Source organism: Protomyctophum parallelum, assembly GCF_964188405.1.
Source record: "Protomyctophum parallelum genome assembly, chromosome: 4".
NCBI classification, from domain to species: domain Eukaryota; kingdom Metazoa; phylum Chordata; class Actinopteri; order Myctophiformes; family Myctophidae; genus Protomyctophum; species Protomyctophum parallelum.
Window position 1 is genome coordinate 43,080,808 of NC_139700.1, and position 18,250 is coordinate 43,099,057.

At 43.8% G+C, this 18,250-nt stretch overlaps 1 protein-coding gene across 1 annotated transcript; it reads right to left on the reverse strand.

Moving 5' to 3' along the window:
* Window positions 1–5,065: 5,065 nt before the first annotated feature.
* Window positions 5,066–12,879, reverse strand: lmod2a (leiomodin 2 (cardiac) a; the record flags this gene model as incomplete). Its single annotated transcript, XM_083762812.1, has 3 exons — window positions 5,066–5,139; window positions 9,794–11,236; window positions 12,607–12,879. The coding sequence occupies 3 exons, from the start codon at window positions 12,877–12,879 to the stop codon at window positions 5,113–5,115; spliced, it is 1,743 nt and encodes a 580-aa protein (XP_083618938.1). The 3' UTR covers window positions 5,066–5,112.
* Between the last annotated feature and the right edge of the window lie 5,371 nt (window positions 12,880–18,250).

Genomic DNA, 18,250 nt, shown 5'->3' on the forward strand with positions numbered 1-18,250 from the left:
TTTTTTTTTTCTTCTCTAGATTGAACTTGGCACTTGGCAGCAAATTCTAATTGGTTTAGTCATTTTAGTCATCTGAAATGTTTTTACCGTTAGTCTAGTTTAGTCTTCTTTTTTTTTAAGATATTTTTTTGCGGCTTACACCTTTTATTGGTTTTTTGAAGGGACAGACAGTAGGCTGACAGGAAACGGGAGAGAGATGGGGGGGAGACATGCAGTAAAGGCCGTGTCGGGCTCGGGAGTCGAACCCGCGGCACACTGCGACTGGATTACCAGTCGGGTGCCCAGACGGTTATACCTCCGCCTGGGCCTAGTCTTCTAAATAAGTTTTGTTGACTAGATAATATTAATATCTATATCCACCAAAAATATTGCAAGCTGGATGAAATGACAAATTAATTAAATTTAATCTATGATTTGTTTACAATAAAGTTTATTTTCTTTTTTTCTCTATTAACTTAACAATTTTTTGTTCTAGTTTTAATTTAATAACGGGCACCGGATCAAAGATACAGACACCAACGGCAACCAACAGGGTTGTCACAACAATACAACAGTCATAACATGTTTACAGTTACTGTGTAGCTGGGTTTTATTTTCCTAGATTAAAATATGTACATGAAGAATGTCATCCAATTGACATTTTATCTAGTGTCTCTCTGAAGACATGAGCTCTGTAATGAGAGCTCTCTTCATTCTTCCCCCCTGTGGGAAGAAGACATTTGCTATGTCTACTGTATGTCAAGTGAACAGCTGCTCATCATCTATATGCTGATTGCTGATAGCCCTAATTTGCAAATGTTCAAGTGCTTGCGTAAGAGCATATCGTCTCTGTCGGGCCAAAGTCTCTTATCTCCATATTTAACCATTTTAGTTTTTGATTTTGTTGTAAATTAATGCCCTACTTTATCATACAACAGTGTCATACAGAATATGCTAGTGCAATATAACGTATACAGTTGAGACGAAGAACCATCTAATTCCATCATTTATTCTGACCCCTCCCGAAAAGTCCCATCGCTCCTGCACCCCTTATCCATAATTATTATGGATATGGTCCTTCGTCTCAACTGCTGGTGCAATATGGGGTGGTTGCACCTTCTTCTATTCTATTGCGACATTTAGATTGTGCCAAAGGTCATGACTCACATAGATACACTGAGACAAATATTGAACTGATGGTCAAGATAACATTTATACCCTGAGCAAGCAGACAGGCTTTGGTAAAATTGTCAACGTTATTTTAACTTTGGTACCTTAAGTATATTGTCATGCCAAGGTATGTTTTGACTTTGCAATAAAGTCACAGTTTAAATATGGACTTTTATACTTTTTTGTTGCTTTACTTTTGTTATGTAACAAATCTACTCGACAGTGATGGACACCTGGCTGCACGACACAGAGATGGACATTAATAATAATAATAATAAAACTTTATTTGTATAGCACCTTTCATGACATGAAATGCAGCTCAAAGTGCTTTACAGAACAATTGAGAATAAAAGAAAAGCAAGGCAACGACAAAAAACAAGCAGTAATGCAATACAGCAAGGCAACGACAAAAAACAAGCAGTAATGCAATACAGTGAGGACATGAATAACAAAAAAATTATAATAATAAATAAAACTAGACAAAGTGCCAATCGGCACAGGTCTCCACCAGGGCAGGTCAGGTTGTGGCCTCATGGTGGCGCTATAACAGGCTGTTGAGGAAGATTTGGGCCGGAGGTTCGTGTTGGAGGGATGCAGGTACAATGTTTTTCCATGTGTGCATACATAAGTTGTATACAGATCGATGCAGTTATAGCTAAAAACAGGAATTGGCCTGTTATAGCGCCACCGTGAGGCTGATTTTGAGGAAAAAATTGTGGCATGTCGTCCTCGGCCTAGTGAAAATGTGCGTGTATAATTTAACGGAAATTGCACACTGTGTTTGTGATTTGTGGCCTTTTTTCGAAATGGACGAATCGTGTGAGCTTTGGAAGCCAATCTTAGCCAATCAGGATGGAAGATGGGAAATGGTGCCGCTCCGTGTTGATCACATGACTATGGAGATAGTGTATACCGATTTGCGTGAAATTTGGATAAAATCTGAAGGAGTAATAATAGAAAATGTGTTTTACATATGTGGGCCTCCTGGTGGCGCTATAAAGAGCAGATGTGAAAAATTCCAGGCAAAGGTTTTTCCTTGGCCTCTAGGGAGTTGGCATACAAAGTTATCCACAGATCCGTGCAGTTAGAGGTAAAAACACTTTTCGGCCAGTTATAGCGCCACCTTGAGTCTGAGTTGAAATTGTTCATGTGGCATTTCGTCCTCGGCCTAGTGGGAATGTGGGTGCACAATTTCACGGAAATCACGCGATGTGCTCATGATTTGCAGCATTTTGTTTGAAACTGAGCACTCCTGTGAATTTTGGAAGCCAATCTTAACCAATCAGGATGGAGTGTGAGAAATCTGAAAGACCGGTTTCGTTGAATGGCTCTAGAGAGACTGTGTACCAATTTGCGTGATGTTTGGACAAAATCTGTAGGTGTACTGTGCAAAAACTTGTTTTGCACAAAGCGGCCTCCTGGTGGCGCTATAACAGGCCGTTGTGGAAAGTTTGGGGCAGAGGTTCATCGTTGGCATCCAGGGAGTGTGTGTGCAAAATTTGGCATCGATCGGGTTAACGGTGGCCGAGATTAGCTGCTCACGGACGGACGGACGGACGGACGGACACACGGACGGACGGACGGAGTGCAAAACATACTCTCCCCACATGCCTTCGGCCTGGTGGAGACAATAAAAAGATCAATTAAAAGCAATGTTGTAGAAGTGGGTCTTGATCTGAGCTTTAAAAATGTCTACAGAGGCTGCCTGACGAAGGTACAGTGGGAGCTTGTTCCATGCCGACGGCCCGTAGAAGCAAAAAGCTGCTTCCCCGTATTTTTTAGTTGCCATTTTTTTAGGCAAAGCGAGCAGGCCAGCAGTGGAAGACCTTAGGTTTGGGACATATTTAGGCAGGCAGTCATGTAGGTAGGAAGGTGCGAGACCATTGAGAGCTTTATAGACAAGTAAAATAATTTTAAAATCAATCCTAAAAACAACCGGAAGCCAGTGCAGTGATGCCAAAACTGGAGTAATATGTTCTCTCATCTTAGTTCTAGTTAAAACTCTGGCTGCTGCATTTTGGACAAGTTGTAATCTGTCAGTTGTTTTCTTAGGCAGTCCTGAAAAAAGTGCATTGCAGTAATCAAGCCGAGAAAAAACAAAGGCGTGGATTAGCGTTTTTGCATCGTCCAAGGACACATAGGCTCTGATTCGTGCAATATTTCTAAGGTGAAAAAAGGCAATCTTGGTAACATGATTAATGTGTGAATTAAAATTAAATTCAGAATCAATAATAACCCCCAGGTTCTTTACTGTACTGTTACTTTCTACAGTCAGGTTGCCAAGTCTGCTTAATATTGATTCTTTCTGTTCACTAGAACCGATTATAAGAACTTCTGTCTTATCCTCATTTAGCTTGAGAAAGTTCTCATTCATCCAACATTTGATGCTAGACAGACAGGTAACCAGCGGGTCTAAAGCACAGGGATCATCTGGAGCTACAGAAAGATATAGTTGGGTATCATCAGCATAGAAATGAAAATTGACTCCGTGATTGGCAATGAGTTCGCCCAATGGCAGTATGTACAAGGAGAAAAGCAGAGGGCCAAGAATCGAGCCCTGTGGAATACCAGAACTGATGTCGTGTTTGTCTGAGTCAAACTCGGCTAGATTGACAAAGTAACTTCTATTTGATAGGTAGGAGGAAAACCAGGACAGGGCCGTACCAGACAGGCCTATCCAATTAGAAGATGATACATGAAAGAAGATGAAGTGATTGACAGTAAATGGCAGGTGCACAAAGAACGTAGCCTAACCCAGTGTGCTGACAATGGAACTCTTCACAGCAGCCTTGTTGACTTTGGCAAACGCAGCTGAATTGATGATATGCAATTATGCACATGGCTGACATATTGCCAGCAAGGTGCTAACTAGGTGCAACTTCCCATAGATGGCCCATTCATCCAAACAGAAAAGTCCTATCTAATTGTATTAAATAACGTCAAACTCACCAACATTGCAGCTGTTTGGAAAGCTTGAATTATACTCTATCTGCAATGTGTTTGTTTAATAAAAATCCACTGTAGACATGTTATGAGCTACTTCCTGTCAAGAAATTATTTGCAGATGATTTTGATGAAGTGTTGGAGTTTGGAAGTGCTCGTTGACTATCACTTAACGGCCCATGCGTACCACCTGTTTTGAATTTCCACATAATGCTGGAGGCAGCAGGAGGTTCCTTTACTGAAACCAGTGCTTCCAAACTCTGACACTTAGAAAATAATCATCTGCAAGGAATTTCTACAGGAAGCACCAACATGTCTATGGTGGATTTTTATGAAACAAGCACTTTGCAGAAAGTAAGAGGATAATTCAAGCTTTTCGTACAGCTGCAATGTTGGTGAGTTTGACGTTAATTAATACAATTGGATAGGATTTTTCTGTTTGGATGACTGTCTATTAGCACTAGTAGTTAGTAGCACCTTGCTGGCAAGATGGCAGCCGTTTGCATATCATCATACCATTCATTCTGGATGCTTCATTTTTCTGACCACATAAAGTTAGTCAACTGTCCAGGAGCTGTCACTGCAGTTAACACACAATTAATGCAAATTACTTCCAGCTGCTGTGTTCACCTGTCGAAAATGTCTCCTGTGAAATGTTTGTGAAAACTTAACTCACGTTGTGTATGCTGCCACATTGTCACCAATCACCACTGAGACGAGCAGGAAACTGTCTAAGAACTTGTTTTCTTGTGGGTTTCTTCTTATGAAGCCATAATAGCAACAAAAGGATCCTTCTGGTGCTTTATTTAGTCTACACAACAATATTTATATTTGAAACACTGTAGCAAAATACATCAATTGCTGAACGGAAACACATACCAGTATAGGCAATGTCATGTAATCATATGATTTTTGTTTTCCAGTCCAAGGATTGTATATAAACATTACACATCTGCAGTTTAAATACAATTATAAAGTGAATGTATGGGTCATGTTTTCTTATCCCTCCATGGTAGACTTCTAGCTCGGTTGCTGTGGTGGATCCACCTGCCAGTTGGAAGATCAAAGGAGGCTGATTAGTTAAATGCAACCTGTGACCATGGTACGTACAGTCACACACACACAAATAAGTGACACAGACATGACATCCACCATCTGTGCTAATTGGTGGATAAGTGCATGAGTGTATTTTAGGACATGGGAACTCCAGGCGGCCCAATGAGGGAAATGGCTCGGGATTCCATGCATCACAATCGTTTCGTTAGAGGGGCTATTTTGAGTGCACATTTAAAGGGTCTACATAACGGACATGGACAATGCACCTTTTGTTGTCCGAGAGCATTTGTGCCGTTATAATTTACCACTTAAAATCCTATATACTTTACCGGGGTCCCTCAGGGCTCTATACTAGGCCCACTAGTATTTCCCTCTACATCAAATCTCTTTTTCCTTAAAATAGACAATATGCTAGGTCACAATCTGCGACGCGTTGAGCTTGTATATCTACTAATTTGACCAAAATATGTTCTCCCCGCCGGCATATAGGAATGCTAGGGTTCAAGTGGCTGGACTGGTCATTTGGATCCCATAGAAGCCATCGTGGCTTGTATGTAATCGTGTCACTCGCCGAAAATAAGCTTACAAACGTGCCTGTGACGTGTTTTAAGCTTGTAGATGGCCTATTTTGGGGTATTAGTTGTTTTAATATAGAGTAGCTACTTGAAGTGGTCAAAGTAAAAGTCTAAAAAACTAAGTCAACAAAGCCGTTTTTCCCTTTGTATTATCTTCTATTATAATAGATTATTATTTTGGGAGCATCATGTTTGAGAGTCTACTTTCTCTATGCTTTGTCTTTTCGATAGAACACACGTTTAACCCATTCTGGGCGGGAACCCATTTTGGTGTTTGTCTGGCTTTAGGCTTTAGGCTTTAGGAAGATCTGCCAAAGCATAATAATTTGGTGCTAATTGTTTATGAAACACTTTAATCCATGGGTGGGAAACGGACCAGATGTCTGTGGTGGGGTCCTATATAATATATATATATCCCCAGATATACACCCTTTCTCACCCATCTACTCCAAGCAGTGGTGTTTTTGACTCATTCTTTTCTCTTGTTTTTTTAATTATTTATTTGACTATTAGACTATGAATAAAGCAAAATCCAAAAATACAGACTATGTATGAGCCTTTATTCATAGTCAGGATTTTCGGTGTTTACCTCACCACCAAAAATCCAGACTATTAATAGGCCTTTAGGCTACACTGTCACAGTTGTGACATTGTCACCTCGACAGATCCTGCTGTTGTTAACTTGTTTCCACACAAATACAGATAGACAGATATTTACATTTCATAGCACATTCTGGAGATATAAGGCAGCCGCTGCCTAAACGTTGGTTCGGAACTGTAAAAAAAAAAAAAAAAAACTTCTTCTTGCCCTGAAGTGTGAACCAAAGTGGCCATGTCACTATTCAGGTTGAAAGATACAGATATGATATAAACCATTTAAAAGAACGGAACCAGTTCTAGAACCAGTTATTTTGGTAGAAAAGGGGCCTCTGTGTATGAAGGCATAAAAAGCGCCACCACCGGTGCCTCAGTTCAACGTCTCCGTTAATCTGGCTCCGGAGGGTTTGGAATAGATGAGCAGTCATCAATGTACAATTACTGCTGCGTTATAGCTGCACAACAGCTGGCCGGGTTCGACTTGTCTGCATGTGCCTCAGCGCTCCGCTCTGAGCCATCCATTCCACTTATCAAGTCAACGGTGAAAATGTCCGTCTATTTATAGCCGCACGAAGTGTGTGGAATTCACAGGGCTGTGCTCTATAGAGTAGACCATAATGACAGCAGGTTGCTCCCGGGCCTCTGAGATGTGAGGTGTATACACTGTATAGTGTATACGTTAATACTCACTTTGTTCTTCACACCCTGGAACTGTGTCTATTATTGTTTTTTGCTATGGCTATTCAGTAGTACTATTTCTACAATGTAGAAGTATTCATAATTTTACTGAAGTTAAAAAAAAATCACACATGTGTGAACTGAGTGGTGCAAATCCCCTCTCCCCCTGCCCCTCTCTCTCTCTCTCTCTCTCTCTCTCTCTCTCTGTAATTAGCAGGCAACAGTGCAACACTATCGCTCTCTCTCTCTGTTTCTGGCACAACAGCGCCACTTTTGCCCCTACTGGTACTCTAAACATAGTCACATATAGGTTAGGATGGACATTGCTGTTCTTTGGAGTGGTTGCACCACTAAAAAAAAAAGGAAATGAGATTATACCACCACTGTTTATAGCTGCAGTGTGTGGAATTAACAGGGCCGAAAGGCTGTGCTCTAATGAGAGCAGGTTGCTCCCTCAGGGAAGTTAAGATAAGTGTGTATACATTCATCAATGCACTGTATAATAAGGCACGTTCATACAGTTTTAGGTGATGGCTACACCGCGGTGTAGTTTTTAAAGGGTTGGAAAACTACAACATTACGCCACTCGCCGCAGACACAGACTGTCAGCAGTGTTGTTGTTTGGTAGCAAATTTAGTTTTAGTTTTAGTCACATTTTAGTTAGTCTAGTTTTAGTCGACTAAATATCATAAGATTTTAGTCGACTAAATCGACAGTTGATTTAGTCTAACAAAATGTATATTGACAGGCCTTGATGCAGTCGTGATGACTGTTCTTTTTTTCACTTGCTGAAAATAGCTGATCTACAAGCCTACAATGCAACTAATTGTAAAATGACTTATACTGAATCTCTTGTCCACTAGTCCCTTCCTAACATTTTAGTCTAGTTTTTATTTGTTGACGAAATTGTCAGTATATTTAGTCTTAATTTGAGTCATCATAGCTTAGTTTTCATTTAGTTTCCATTTAGTTTTCGTCAGTGGAAAAAGGTAGTCGACTTGGCTTTAGTCAACGAAATCAACACTGACTGTCAGACAAGTCCTTTCACTCTGCAGCTATCACCTCGTTCACTGATTGATTGAAGTATTCATTAACAGTTTGCAGAATTACAGCACATTTCAAGCACAACTCAATACAAAAAACTGTTAACTGTGAGTAGACGACACCATAAAGCATTACACTTGTTTACAATAGGGCCCACCGTTTTCAATTCATCATCATTCGCTGATTGGTCTACAATTGTTGGTGTACGCGGTCCCCTTGGTTGTGTAGGTACAGGAGCGCAAAACAGCAGAGAGAGAGAGACGGGAGAGAGAACAAACATGCAGAATAGACAGCGACAGAAAGCGAGGCCTGCAGGCCATGGCTCAATGGTCCAGGCACCTTGGCTGGTAATCCAGTCTGGCAGTGTGCTGCGGGTTTGACTCCCGATCCCGACGGCCTTTACTGCATGTCTTCCCCCATCTCTCTCCCCATTTCCTGTCAGCCTACTGTCTGTCCTTCTTGGCGAAAGCCAAAAATAAACATATTAAAAAAAAGAAAGCGAGAGAAAAAGACTGAAATGTCTCCTACTTCAATGCCAAACTGCTCTGTTTACGGAAGACGGATTTCAGGGTGGGCGGCGTTTCACATCTAAACCATAGGGAGTCAATGCTTAAGGACATCACCGCGAGTATGATGGCCTCAACTCTTATCACCGCGTGAGGTGATAAACTATCACCTCACACGCGGTGGTAATCAATTCACCCTGGCCTGGAGTATGTATGAGCCTGTGTGTGTTGTTTTGCTATCACTATTCAGTGGGACATGTTTACCCTTTTTTTTACCCATTACGCATCTGCATAATGACTTTAACCATTATTTTATAGTTTGCCTATTCAAAAATAGCAGATCTACAAGTTCATTACTACTTTGACCATACAGTTTTTAAAGCAAACCTTTTTGACGCAAACATTTGCTTCTGGGAGTCCCTGGAACAAAATATTTTGGGATGTGGGTTCATGCAGCCAAATACCGGGGGGGGGGGGGGGTCCTTGACATGAAAAAGTTTGAGCATTACTGATTCAGAAAACCGTGGCCCCTTTTCCACCGGTTGGTTCCCAGTGGACCGGTTCAGTTCTTTTTGGTTTTTAGTCCATGAGCCAGAGCTCCAAAATTGAAACGTTAATTATGAATTCAGTGGGCAAAACCATACCTATATTAGATTGTTATCACCATTAAACTTCCCCAATTGAGTACATACACGAAGACAATGATTTATTGTATTACAAATTTTACATTTTTCAATATGCAAATGAGGCATTATGTAGGAAAATATGTAAAATAATCAAAAATATGAAAAAGCTACTGTGGAAGGGTTATCATGTATTAATTTACTTGTATTGATCCTATAAACAATTTAATATAGGGTATAGTTTGCCCACCAACTTTGGAGCTCTGGCTCATGGACTAAAAACCAAAAAGAACTGAACCGGTTCCCATTGGGAACCAACCGGTGGAAAAAGGGTCCGTTAGAATCGGCCTCAGGTTTTCATGGGTTATTAACCCATGCCTGTTTTAAGCATTAAGTTACGCTTTAGCTATTGAAAAATAGGGGGGGGTCCCTGGAACTACATATTTTCAGATGGGGGGGGTCGGAGGCCAATTACATATAATAATTCTGGGGGTCCTTGACATGAAATATGGAGCACCACTGATACAGAAACATGAGGTATTTCTGAAAACTGTCAGAATTTAGATGACCACATTTGTTTTAAATGTCGACGTCGGGCCTAATAACAACGGGACATGCTTACCCTTTTCAATGACCCAACGCTACTGCCACGAATGGCCTCCATCAGGTCGTCGCGGGTGTTGCGTGGCGGCCGTGGTGGCGGCGGCGCCAGGAGGGGCCGGGACGGCGGCTCCACTCTCTTCTTCTGCGGCGACGAAGGCTTCAGGGCGTTCCTCAGCTCCTTGAGAATGTCCGCGCTCTCCTTCTCGTTAGTGCCGTTCTTGACCTTCTTTGATTTGAGCTTCCTGCACGACGGGCTTGATTGGCCTTTTGTGTTGTTGGAGACGACCGCCTGCTGCTTGACCCGCTCCGCAATCCTCCTCGTCGGAGTATTCTTTTCAGACGGCGGCTGTTGTTCCTGCAGGGCAGACGACGGCGGGGGAGGAGGAGGAGGTGGTGGTGGTGGTGGTGGTGGCATGGAGGAAGTCTTAACTTTAGTCTGATGTACACCGGCCACTTTAGAGGGCTGTGCTGATTTCTTTAGAGTCTTCTTAGTAGTACTGGAAGGGCCTGCAGAGAGTGGTGCTTTGCAGGGCGACGTGGTGGTGGTGGTGGTGATGGTGGACGGCGCCTCTCCGGGACAACCTTGCTGCTCCTTCTGCTGCCGCAGCCTCTTCTGCCTCTGCTGGTCCTGGTTGCGGGTCAGGATGCCCGTGGCGGTCATCCTGGGGCCCGGGAGGTCGAACTGGTAGCCCAGCTTGAGCAGGGTGCCGTTCTCCCTCAGCAGCTGCACCATCTCCATCTCCACCTTGCCGCCGCAGATGTGCCGCTGGTTGTGGAAGCGCAGCTCCACCAGCGTGCTGTTGTGGCGCAGCGCGGCCAGCAGCGCCAGGATCCCCCGGCCGGACACGAAGTTGGACTCGATGTTGAGGTTCCGCACGGAGCGGTTCTCGCCGAGCATCTTGGAGACGGCCAGGGCCACGCGGTCGTCGGCGTGCGTGTTGGCCAGGCTGAAGACGCGCACGTGCGTGTTGGCGCCCAGCGCCTCGGCGAAGCGGAGCAGCGTCTCCCGGGAGACGTCCTCGACGTTGTTGAGGTTCACCTCGCAGCGGGACGGGTCGTCGCGCAGCACCTCCTCCAGCGCCGCGTCGATCGCGATGGGGTTTCCGCGCTCCGCGTTCGCCTCCGCGTCCGGCTCCGCGGGTTCGGTGCTCGACGCATTGTTCCTCCTGGAGGCGTTTCCCACGAGGCCCTTTGAGACGCCATTACAAGTCTTGTTTTGGAGACCGGTGGTCTTTGACGGTCCCTCCTTTTTGCAATCGTCTTTCTTCTCCTCCTCCTCCTTCCCGTCTCTGGGTGACCTGCCTTTGACTTTGCTCTTCTGGAAAATGTTTCTGTTTTTTTCACAGTCCTTGAAGGGCTTGGTGGCGTCAATGTCACTCAGTGTCATCTGTTCCTTGTGGCTCTTATCTGGCCGGCCCCCCTCCTCCTCCTCCCCCTCCTCCTCCTCGGTGGTGATGGCGGCCTGCGTATCGTCAACAGGATGGAAAACCAGGTCAAGCCCTGACATTCTGCAGTGTCTGTGTCTGTCTGAGTGACTTCTAATGAAGAATAGCTCTCCGACACTGTCACGGTCACAATCATTATTAAAGAAGGCTGCGGTTTCATATGCATTTCATATTCTTAGACCGTTTTCCACTGAGATGTAAATGTGAACCCGTATGCTGAGCTGTGACACGCATGACGGAAATAGCAACGCATTTGAATGGAATTCATCATTTGGATTTTAGTTGTTTGCAACTGACTGTGTGAAACTATATTGATGTAGCCTACTTGGACTATTACTTATATACTTCCTTGAGGGCCCAGGGCTCTACACATGATACTATGGTTGACAAACACTGAAACCAATCACTTTAACTAAAGCTGAAACTCTAATCTACTGAAAAGACAAAACTGTCACATTCCGTGTGACCTTTCTGCAATCAGTTAACTTTTCGCTGATTGCTTTACTTGGCGCTGGACTCAAATTGCAATCACAGCAATCAATCAAACCCCCTAATATACTTAGTTGACCCGCTGTTCCCTAAGAGTCTATTCTCGGTGTGCTTCCTTTCTTCCCCCATGTGCCCCAAATATCTGCCAAAAAGACTTGCGCTGCGAGCTTGTGGATCTGCTGTTTTCAACCAGTGTTCTCTCCAGAATAGGCATGCTATAGAGGGCTAGGATTCGCACTCACTCACAATGGGGGACACTCAAGCATAATGTTTAACCACTTAACCACTTAACATCCCAATTTTCCGGGGGGAAACTATTGGCAAAAACAGCCACTCTACAAGCTCAAAAAGTTTGCACAAGTCAACTGTGTGTGTGTGTGCGTGTGCGTGCGTGTGTGTGTGCGCCAGTGCGCCTGCGTATGAGTGCGCGTGCGTGCTGTGCAGTGCAGAAGATATAATGAGCAACTTATCCCAAATATGACCCTGGTTATAAGCTGGAATGCGGACTCCTCTGTGCAATGTAAATGTCCTGTGCATGTAAATGTCATGCTTTAGTAAAGTAAACCCACGACTCCACGGAGTGGGTTGGAAGTGGAGCGTTTTTAAGATCTTTGACCTGGGAACGATTAAATGTCTTCTAAATCCTGACAGTTTTCTGAAAAAGCTGTCAGTGTGGTTCTTCGATTTTTCAAAAATAGCAGACCTACAAGCTCGTAGATCTGCTATTTTCCCAGATCTACGAGCTTGTAGGTCTGCTATTTTTGAAAACTCGAAGAACCACTGACAGCTTTTTCAGAAAACTGTCAGGATTTAGAAGACATTTAATGGTTCCCAGGTCAAAATCGTTTAACGTACAGTAAAACACAGCCCAATGACCAATAAGCTCAGACCTTCTCACCTGCCCGGGGCTCTGATGATCTCCCTCCGTGGGTCTCCTGTTCTCGTCGTCCCAGTACCTGAGCAGAGCCTCCCTGCTGTAGACGCCCGTGGGCGACTTGGCGGTCTGGTCCTTCTGCCTCAGGCCGATGGGGACGTCGTCGTCGGGGTCCATGTCCGCCAGCTCCCTCTCCAGCTCCTGCAGCTCCTCGGACGACAGGCCGGCCAGGAGCGCGTCCTCGTCCACCTCCTCGTACTTCCCCAGCTCCCGTCGGTACCCAAAGGTACCACTCATGGTTGTAAGAGCTGTAATACTCGTCGATTCGCTGGAGGTATATATATATCGTCGGTGGCACTTACTTTGTTTTCTTTGTACTTGGTACTCCTTGTTTTAGTTTAAAAACGCTCCACGAGTCTTTGGGATCACTGCTCGTCTCAAAGCACAGCCTTCTTCTGCATCCCTATATCAGCCAGCCATGGACTAGACAGAGAGCTTGGCCGCCTATGTGTGGTCAGGGATGTGGTGTATAATGTGGGATGGGCGAGTCAGAGAGAGACAAAGGGAGAGAGAGAGAGAGTGAGAGTGTACTGGTCCATGGGGTCATCTCCACCGCCAGAGGACCCTCGGAGGGAGGGGTTGTTGGTTGGAGGGACGCACAAAACAAGTGGCTGTCAGTGATGTCTTAGATCTTTTTTTAGGGTGGTGGGTGTGGTGGAGGTGTGTGTGTGTGTGTGTGTGTGTGTGGGGGGGGGGGGGGGGGGGGGGGGGGGGGGGTGAGCCTCACACTCACTGAGCCTCACTCTCCCTCACACTCACTGAGCCGTGTCATCAACTCATGCCTAGAAAGACTAAGAAAGCAAACAAAAAGCCACAGGGAGACATCGGAGACGAAGCGCTCTCTCTCTCCTGCTTGGTGCACGTTACAAAATGTGTGAGAACGCAGAGCGTTCAGCTTCATTAAGGCAACATTGGGGAAACACTTGTCACCCCCCTGAGGAGGAGGTAGGCTTAAATCCAGTATGCAACACTGACAGCACTGCTGCTGCTTCGTATAGCTGTTTACAAGACCAGATAAAAGCATCTAAAAATAATAAGTAAACGGGGGAATATATACGCAGCGGCGGCTGGGTATTAAATACTCGCGGGGATAAAGTGCGAAGTCAAACCTTGCGGATCAAAGGTCTGTAAACGTATGCGATAACAAGGAAGCTAGGGGCCAGATGACTTGGAGTTGATGGCGCTGTGTTTATTGGTTGCCAACGCAACAGACCTCATGTGTGTCCAACTCTGAGCACCACCAGCACTGCATTGAAGTCACGACGGTGTTGGATTGTTCGCGTCATACTGTATGTATGGTGTTAGATAGATTATGTCATAGGTGTTACTGTAAATTGCGTCTGGAGTCAGACTGCTTAGATTGATCTAACTAGATCTAACTCGTTGTGGGAAGTACACGGTACATTTGACCTTTGACCTTGTCCAGGCTTATTCTTTTACTGAAGTTCCGTCCGTCCGCTATAGGTGAGGTCCAGGTCTGTGTTTAAAATAGGATAGAGGTTCAGTTACAGAGCGTACTTTACCTGGCTAAACCAATCATGGATGACTCAATGTTGTTTGTGGATATTGGATTAGAGGACTCGGATCGCCGTCGCTGATACAGCCATGTCTTGGTTCCGTGCAGTTTGAACGGAGAGATAAGAAGACAGGGAATGTGAGCTTCAAAGGTACACCAAAGATAGTCCAGACTTTGTGAACATACATTTCTCACCAACCACTAGAAGCTCAGTGGCCTTGTGGTTAGAGTGTGAGACTGGGAGGTCGGGGTTCAATCCCCGGGCCGGGTCATACCAAAGACTGTACAAATGGGACCCAGTGCCTCCCTGCTTGACACTCAGCATCACGGGTTGGATTGGGGGTAAGTCCCTGCAACATACTAGCGTCATGTCCAGGGGGTGTATATCAAGCTGCCTCACGCTACAGAAACAAGAGATAGGCTCCTGCCCTATGGGCCTCATGGCTCGGCAAGGCTACTTACTAGAAATGAGTGTAGGACAGTGTAGTGACAAAAAAAGAAAGGGTACGTAAGAGGATAGATGGATACATCCAACACAGTAGGCTATTACTTACATTTTCATGTATTTATTTGTTTGTTTGTTTATCATGGTACATTTTCACTTTCAGATTTGTGTATAAAAGACTCATGAGGTTCAAGGTTGTACTTTCTTGTTACATCTTGTGTACACCTGAGTATCTTGGTTATTACTTATGTTGAGGTCAAGTATAAATGCATTACAATCTGCTTAAAACTATGATTTATAAATTCTCACAAAGGACATTGTAAACCATACTTTATTGTGGCCACAGTCATATCGAAGTGGAAACAAACAAAACTTTATTTCTGCCTACACCTCTATAACCAGTTTCCTACACCTGTGAAACTGGTTATAAAGGTTATAAAATCATTGACCTTATAAGTTATTATAAATGTTGTATAATGTATTGTAGTTATTGTTATGAAGTATTATGAGTATTTATAACTAATCCATGAATTTGCACACTGCAGAACATTACCCTCTAGTGGGCCATAGATGCACATGAACATGATTGGACTGTAAACGGAACAATACAACATCTGACTATCAATGTATACGTTTAGTTTAAGTACACCACTTCAACAACTTCAACCTTAATATTCGAAAATAGCCGATCTACAAGCTAACAATAACACTATAAGCTTGTAGATCTGCCGTTTTTAAAACACAGGATATAGGATTGATTACTCAATGATGATTACTTAATTTTTCGTCTTAGTTTTAGTCGACAAAATCAACACTGCCCAGAGGCCATAATGGTATGTCATCGCTGCGCTGCCACAGGCAGAAACCTTGTATGTTCAAGACAGAAAAAAAGGAACCTGTGTGTTCCAGTTATTATTTTGCCACAAGCTCTTTTCATTGGGTAAATATTGTAAAACCCACAGACTTAACCACTTTCAACATCTTTCAAAAGTAGCCGGTCTACATGCTCACAACAAGCAATTTGGGTATTTGTGTTACTTTTAGAACTTAGAAGTTTAAATATGAAGCTACAGGGCCGGACTGCTGGCCTAGCGGTCCGTCCGGGGCGGGCACGTATAGGCTCCAATGTAGGCTGACGGCTAGCCCCTCTCGGAACCCTCCATAAAGCTTTTCTGAAATTTGGATGAGTTTTATGTAGGGTCCCTGTTCATAACTATATTTTCGTATGGGAATTTTAGAACGCGGACATAAATATGCTCCGTAACATCGTATCTGCGCCGTTTGACGGCCTGTTTTCCTTTGAGGGCTTCTGAATTCGTGAACTATAAGTACCTATACATTCCTTTTGTTTGACCGATTTGGTCGCTTTATTTCTTCTTGTTTGTTTACCGTTTATTGTACCGCCTCCCGGTGTGCGGTTGGCTTGTGCCGGCTACGTCCCTGCCTCTGATCTGCTCTGTCATAGCTATAGCGCCACTAGCTAGCCAGATAGGCGGTACAATGAGGTGTCAATAAACAAGGAAGGAAGAGAAGAATCAAAGCGACCAAATCGGTCAAACAAAGATTAAAAATACTTAACGGCTTCCGCGCCACAGGAGATATTCGCAGCGGTATTTATTGGTACTTAAAGTTCACACATTCAGAAGCCCTCACACGAAAAAAAGTCCTGAAAGAGCGCAGAAGGACTTATCCGAAGTTGTTTACGTTTATATATGTGTGCGTACCCGGTGGCAGGGTGGAGGTGGAATAGGACCCAATGCTCTGGGTCTAAAAAATGTCAGAAACTTCAGTAGCATTGGGTTCTGCTTGTAGGGCTAGCTGACGGCGTACCACGGGTTCGAGTCCCGATCCCGACGGCCTTTGCTGCATGTCGCTCCTATCTCTCTCCCCCCATTTCCTGTCTACCTATTATACAATATCAATAAAGGCATAAAAAAGTCCCCAAAATAAATCTTTATGAAATATGGAGATACGATCTGCCTGACTGCAATGATATTTAGAGAGTTTCTATTTGGAGGTGACACACTTTCTGTAAAGCTGTCAATGAGAGAATTCAGGTCATGACCCTCTGGCTGAAGTGTGTTGGTGTCAGCCAGCCTGGGTTCTGGTCTGTGTCTGACTCTGAGTGTACATAGTGGTGATGATAACCATAATGTATTTCATCACCGTCCAAAACACATTACTGACCCACATAATGAGGAAAAAGTGCACATGGTGTATTCAAATCGACTATCTATTAACATGTTTTTTTATCATATTAAAGCAGCATTATGTAACTTTATTTTAATGAATAAAATGTAATGTTGCCAATCTGTATGGTTGGTTACTTACTTACTTACTTATGCCTATCGCTCCTTTTCATGGAGCATAGGCCGTTGACTACAGTTCGCCAGACTCCTCTATCCTGGGCCTTCTTTTCCAGCTGTTTCCATGTCAGTCCACACTGTTTGATGTCAGTCTCAAGGTCCCTGCGCCAGGTGTTCTTCGGCCTCCCTCTCTTTCTTTTGCCTTGCGGGTTCCATCTAAAGGCTTTTCTTGTGATGCTGGTAATTATTTGGCTTCCGGAGTGTGTGGCCTTTCTTCTCTTAATATCCTCTTCCACTGGTGGTAGACTCGCTCTCTGCCAGAGGTCATTATTGCTGATGGTGTCTGGCCAGCGGATGCTCAGGATTTTCTTGTTGATGAATGTTTGCACCTTCATCATTGTTCCCTTTGTCGTCGTCCACGTCTCTGATCCGTACAATAGTACTGGCTTCAGTGGCTTGACATTTGTGCTGAAAAGTTGGAGCTTTGTCCGCTGGCTGATTTGTTTCGAGCTCCAAATGGTCTTAAGTTGCTTTGCCGATTCTGGCTCTGACGTCTGCATCCGTGCTTCTGTGTGTTGTGTTGACCTTGAGGACTTTTGTCTTTCCTTTATGAATGGTGAGGCCAATTTGTGATGAGGTGTCTGCCAGCAGGCCCAGCACTCAATCTGTATGATGGAGTATGTTAATACAATTGTATTTTGTCTCCCTGCTCTTCTATTGAGACATTTTAGAATTTAGATCGTACCAAAGGTCATGTCCCACCTAGACACAGGATCTGACACCATTCACTTTATCCCCTGAGAAAGCAGGCAGGCTCTATTAGCGCAATGGTAAAACTGTCAGCACTTTTACATATACATTATCTTACTAGCGTAAATAAACAAGTGCAAAAAATTCAGAAAGTGCAGAAGACAGTGATAACAAAACCTGTTAAATTAAATTAACACAACGCATCACAATGCATTGACACAGAAAGTGAAAACATATCCCTGTCACTTCGTGCTGTGAGCTTGTAGATTTAAATTATAACAAATAAATAAAAGTAAAATTGACAAAAACACAAAAATAGCCTGAGCTTCTTGCTTTCTTGTGGTCCACTTCAGTTATCTCTATATGTTTTCAGTCGGGATGCCAATTTTATCCAATCAGGTCAGAGAAGTCATACTGTACATACAGTACAGGCTGAACAAGTGGAATTGGAAATGAAGAAACGAAAAAATCAATGAGCAGAAACAAATTGGAACACTTACACTGAAGCTGATGAGTTCTCTCCCCTGATTGTGTTAAATCGGTACCCCCCCTAAAGACTGTTATTGAACAAGCACTGAATAATTGAGCAAT